This window comes from Bidens hawaiensis, unplaced genomic scaffold (genome assembly GCF_021521415.1).
Source record: "Bidens hawaiensis isolate Kalapana, Puna unplaced genomic scaffold, B.hawaiensis_p1.1 tig00006773_1, whole genome shotgun sequence".
NCBI lineage: Eukaryota > Viridiplantae > Streptophyta > Magnoliopsida > Asterales > Asteraceae > Bidens > Bidens hawaiensis.
Window position 1 is genome coordinate 967,038 of NW_027491462.1, and position 6,250 is coordinate 973,287.

General features: G+C 35.9%; 1 protein-coding gene across 1 annotated transcript; it reads right to left on the reverse strand.

Annotated features, from left to right (window-relative positions):
- Positions 1–1,975: 1,975 nt before the first annotated feature.
- LOC143633508 (argininosuccinate synthase, chloroplastic-like) lies at positions 1,976–5,376 on the reverse strand. Its single transcript, XM_077101802.1, has 9 exons — positions 5,315–5,376; positions 5,092–5,193; positions 4,410–4,551; positions 4,227–4,275; positions 3,952–4,134; positions 3,806–3,880; positions 3,533–3,718; positions 2,640–2,728; positions 1,976–2,537 (listed from the first exon to the last, which is right to left on the reverse strand). Exons 1-9 carry the CDS (start codon positions 5,373–5,375, stop codon positions 1,976–1,978), a joined length of 1,449 nt encoding a protein of 482 aa, XP_076957917.1. The 5' UTR covers position 5,376.
- Between the last annotated feature and the right edge of the window lie 874 nt (positions 5,377–6,250).

A 6,250-nucleotide genomic window follows, 5' to 3' on the forward strand; every position in this document is an offset into this window, starting at 1 on the left:
AAAAATAAAAAAAATATATAAAAAAAACCCACCAAGAAATCGAATCGAAATTGAAAAATCGCTGGATTTGAAACCAAAAGCCAAAACTGAACCAAATCAGTCGAAATCAAAAAAATCGATCAAAACGAAACTAAAAAAATTGAAGCCGAACAAAAACGAAACTAAAAAAAGGACAAAAACAAAACAAAAAACCAAAAACGTGTCCGGAATCGACCAAAAAAAAAAAACAAAACCCAACCCGTCCTGTGTGAAAACTCGTGTTGGCTTGAAACCTGAACCGAACTCGTTCCAATCTCAAACCCATTTCGTGCCGAAACCTGTATTGTGCGGTAACCCGTTCCGATCTGAAACCTGCCACATTTTCTTAGGAAACTAACCCACATCAACCCTCAACCCATTTCTTTGAATATGTTGGCCCATTTTGACCCGAAAATAACAAGATGAAAAAATAATAAAAAAAAACCCACCAAGAAATCGAATCGAAATTGAAAAATCGACGGATTTGAAACCAAAAGCCAAAACCGAACCAAATCAGTCGAAATCAAAAAAATCGATCAAAACGAAACTAAAAAAATTGAAACCGAACAAAAACGAAACTAAAAAAAGGACAAAAACAAAACAAAAAACCAAAAACGTGTCCGGAATCGACCAAAAAAAAAAAACAAAACCCAACCCGTCCTGTGTGAAAACTCGTGTTGGCTTGAAACCTGAACCGAACTCGTTCCAATCTCAAACCCGTTTCGTGCCGAAATCTGTATTGTGCGGTAACCCGTTCCGATCTGAAACCTGCCACATTTTCTTAGGAAACTAACCCACATCAACCCTCAACCCGTTTCTTTGAATATGTTGACCCATTTTGACCCGAAAATAACAAGATGAAATTTCAAATGACTCATTTTAACCCATTTAATTAAAATCTCTGACCCAAACCAACCCATTTAATTTTTAAAACAACCCAAATTAACCCATTTAAAATAGTTTGGGTCAAGATTGTCACCCCTAGGGTGAGCATTTAATGCCATAACTTAAACGATACAATAGAAATAAACATGAAGTTTTAAAGTTAAAATGTAATATATACATTTGCGTGTTTTGTTGTAAGTTTTATAATTTTTTTATTAATACGCTCAAGTTAATTTAAAACGTATTGTTAACTCGTTAAAACTGTGTTGTGTCTGAGTTCATGTGTCGACACTATTTTCAGGTTCATGTTGTATTATGTCATGCTTTCGGCTTCATGTCGAATTTGACTGGCCGCCAATGAACACAACTCATTAACACCCATACGAACAAAGAAAGCAGCTATCAATAAATCCTCACCATATTAATAAAAAGACTTATGAGTTAAAAGGTGTAGCTAAACAGGAAGCATGGCAAGATTATACATTTGTACCCATTGGTGAAAACAAATTTTTAATCTTTTGGAAGCTTAGATGAACGTGTTAAATGGATTGATGAATTACAATAAATGGTGACGGGTTGGTCTACTTAGGTAAATGGAGGTCATTCTAAACATAACTGTTTAATTAAACGAGCTAGATAGATTAACCTGTTTATTAAATGGGTTACCTAATGACGTCTAAAACCTTATTATTTTTGTTTCATACTCATATTTTAAGCTTGTTTTGAAAAAGAAATGATAATTACATAACTTCAGCATTTAATAGTTAAATGACACAGAGTCGGGTGTTAAGCTTGTTTTACCGGCTCATCGCTGTCGTGCCGTGTGGCGGGCGTGAAGGTCGGGTTTTATCCGGGGAATCCCTCAATAGGTGAACCGCTAGAGGCTCCGTCCGTCCGGACTCGTGACCGGCTCGGGCTACCTTTAGCCATTTGTGCCGCGTACGGAGTACCCGGCGTTACTTAGTTGGTCGTTCCAGAAAAAAAAAATAGTTAAATGACACAGAGTCAACTGATATTTATTCAATCTTAAACACCCATAAAGTCCATCAATCAAAAAACAAGAACCCTAACTTCACAGTTTCCCCTTCTCCTTTTCAAGCATGGCTCGAACCCTCATAGGCAACCCATACAACCTTATGAACCCAGCCGCATCTGCCTGATCATAAATCTGCCCACTTTCAAAAGACGAAATATCCTCCCGATACAAACTAAACGGGCTCTTCCTGCTAGCCACAATCACCGAACCCTTGTACAACTTAAGGGTCACCGAACCTGTGGTGGTCTTAGTAATATTCTCCATGAACGAGTCCATTGACTCACGAAGAGGGTCAAACCACCTGCCCGCATAGACTAGCTCAGCATACTTAAGAGCCATGATGTCTTTGAACTGTATGGCTTCTCGGTCCAGGGTTAGACTCTCAAGCTCACGGCACGCGGCGGCTAAGATGGTCCCCCCGGGGGTCTCGTAGACCCCACGGCTTTTCATTCCGACTAAACGGTTTTCCACCATGTCGATTCGACCGATACCATGACGGCCACCAATGTCATTTAGCTCGGTTAGTAGAGATGCTGGGGAGAGTTCTTTCCCGTTTATGGAAACTGGGAGCCCCGAAACGATACCAATTTCTAGGTATCTGAAATAACAATATTTATAATATGAGAAAACATAAAGATAGCAATAATAATCAAACATAAAGATGATGACACTAAAAAATAGCAATAATAATCAAACTTACTCAGGTTTGTCGGGTGCATCTTCTGGGTCAACTGACATCATGTACATATCTTTCTTCGGCTCGTTAGCAGGATCTTCCAAGATATCACCCTTCAAAACCACACCAGAAAAGCCAAAATAAGATAAATAATAACAATAATAATGATAGTAACAATAATAAACACCACTTGGGGCAAAACTTGTTCAGGTTGAAACAGTCATTTCCGACACGACACGAAAATAAATAGGTTTTGGGTTGCCATATCGAACTAGTATAACAAACGGGATGTTTGGGTTGACCTTACTAACTAAATTGGGTAACCAGCTAACCGGTTTATGGCATGTTTAACCTGTTTAATACAATCCAATTAACACATTTCCAACTTGATTACTACCCGTCAACCATTTGACAAGTTTAGATAAACAGGTTGTGTCCAGGTTGACCCTTTTAACTAAATAACTTGACTTGCTAACCCTTTTAGGACCTGCTTAACCCATTTATTACAACCCAACTACCATGTTTACAAATTACAACTTAGTTACTACCCTTTAACCCCTTCGACACGTTTAGACAAATGAATAAAACAGGTCGTACCTAGTTAAACAATTAAGTGTTCATGTATTAGGATTGATGTTTTCGAGTTGAACAGTTCAACCCACCAACCTGACATGATTGACAACCGTAAACACAGGTACGACCGAGTTGGGTCAACCCACTAATACTTTTGTGCAAATTTCAAGTCTTTTATAAACAACAATGCGTTAACTATGATTACAAAAAACAATACTTCTACAATTAAAGACTTTGGATGACTTTTAACCCGTTCACTTGTTAGCTAACTTTATTTTATTTAAACGGTTTGAGATAGGAACAACCCAAATCAACCGTCCATAATAAATGAAAGGAAAACATACCTCATGACTGAGATGCCACAGGTTCCTGTCTCGGCTATAAATAGATTTCTTTGTAACTGGAACGGGAACATTGTGCTTTTTGGCATACTCAATAGCATCTTCCCGCCCTGTTATATCCCATTCCCTCCAAGGAGCCACAACTTGAAGATCAGGATTCAGTGAAAAGAAAGTAAGCTCAAAACGCACCTGTATTTTAAAAACAAAACAAAAAATGAAAAACTGATTATATTAATATGCTATTAATCCGGCCGAAAATTAAGGTGAAAAGCATGCCTGATCATTTCCCTTTCCTGTGCATCCATGAGCAACAGCATCTGCTCCAACTTCTTTTGCCACATCCACCATTGCCTGTTAGTATTATAATTATAGATGATAAGATTGGTGAGCAAAATATTATAATATATGCATTTGGGCTTCACCTTTGCAATAACGGGCCGGGCCATTGAGGTTCCCAGCAAGTACTTTCTTTCATATACTGCACCGGCTCGTAAACAAGGGTATACATAATCCTTCACGAATTCTTCGGTCAAATCTTTGACGACCAGTTGGCAGGCCCCACTTGCTTTCGCCTTTGCTTCCAAACCTTCTAGTTCTGAAATCCCCTATAAAACAAATAATAGCCTTCTAAAGTTAATGGGGAAATATGATTATAATACCATAACAACAAAAATCCAATAAACTCTAGATAACTTACTTGACCAACATCTGCAGTAAAGCAGACAACTTCACAGCCATAATTCTCCCTGCAACAAACAAAAAAAGTTAGTATTTAAAATATTTTGTGCATCTTTTGAAGCAAAAAGAGGATCGTAAGAAATTTAAGCCAACTTCTGATTGTTTTTCTTTGAAGAATAGGCCTAGCTTTTAGTATTTTTACCTTAGCCAAGGAACAATTACTGAGGTATCCAATCCACCACTGTAAGCAAGAACAACTTTGTTCAATTTGCCACGTAGACCTCTTCCCTTGGTAGCATTTGATGCATTGGTTTCCTTATCACTGGCCAACACTGCTTGAATTCCTGTTCATCAAGCAAATCCCTTATATTAGGTCCCACAAATATTTGGCATGTGTGTATGCTCTATTAACACATGTTAAAATGCATATAATGTATCCTAGATCCAACTTAAAGAATAGCACATATAATATATAGATTGGGTGTCCAAGAGCATATGTTAAGATGCACTTAATGTGTCCTAGATTCTACTAGAAAAACACTGTTCTGTATCAATCCAATTTTCAACAAAGCCTTAATATAACAATCCACTTTCAAAAAACGCGCCAAGACCTTAGTGCAAATGCACATCTGAGTTAACATTGGTGAAAATTAGGGCATGCAACCAAAGGAATGAACTCAATGAAGAATGAAATGATTAAATTAAGTAGATTCTAGGGCACATTATATTATAGCTACAGTAGCATATGTCCTAAGTTAAGAGAATCAATCACACATGTAATAATATTATAAATCTGACAAGGTATACTGAAGCTCAAAGTAATTGACCTAATTCAGAAATCAATTTAAAACAAAAAATAATAAAAAAGATGAAACTAAAAGTACCTTGAGGTTTACAAGATGTCTGAGACAGATTCCTAGGGCTATGAACATGATGCACAAATGAAACTCCACGAAACTCACTTGCTTTGGCTCCTAATTTACACTCTATAATATAGTAATTAATTAAACACATTCCCAAACAAACTGTTATAATCAATCAAACGAACAGAAGCAATCACAGTCACGCAAGCATTCAGTCAATCGTAACTGCAGATAGATTAATTACCTGAATTTAGTGAAGGAACAAGAGGCTTTGCTGAAGATGAGGTGACCTGCAAGTTAGCCATTTGAGTGGCGGCTTCAGGCGTAGAGTACTAGCAGTAGTTTGTAGGAAGGACACTTGTGATGATTAGGGTTTTATAAACACTAAAGAAGATTATTTATATGGTCTAATAACGGATGTGATTTGTTTATTAAGAGCACAGTTACACGTTACACATGTAATCACTCTTTTTATCTCTTCAATTAAATAATATTTTTTTACACCTTTATTATTACAGTTTCTTTTTTATCTACCCATATCTAATTCAACAAATATTAAAAAGAAATATTTTTCAAATTTATAAAAAATCATTAACTTTTTTCTCCTTTTTATTCACAATCACTCTTAATTATATCCTGTAATTTGCAAAACTTACTAAAAAGAATTTAAGAAGCTATTAGAAATGCTCTAATGAGCTATTAACATAATTTGAAACTATAATTTTTTATTTTATTGTTTTATCATTTTTAAACTTTAAAGATTCTAGCAGGGTATATGGTTCTAGTGGAAAACCAGTCAGCACCCGTTATGACATGGAATCAAGTGAAGTGATATCACACTTGTGACACAAATGCAATTTTATTCATTTAATAATAAAGTATTTTAGCTAAGGTGGAATTCAAATTTCTGGTTTTTGGAATCATAGGGAACGATATGATTAGTAGTCAAAATTTAAATTTTAATTTGTATAGGTGTTTATAAGTGTAGGAATGATAATAGGCCATATATAAGGGGCCATGCCCATCTAAGTCTCATATCAATTGTATCGATTGTCACATTGTATATCTACCAAGTGCTTGTTACTCATTGCGCATTGATTTTACTGATTATTTATTTATTTAGTTATTTTTACAAATATCGAATATACCTTGTTTATGATCTTGTTTGATTGAAAATTAC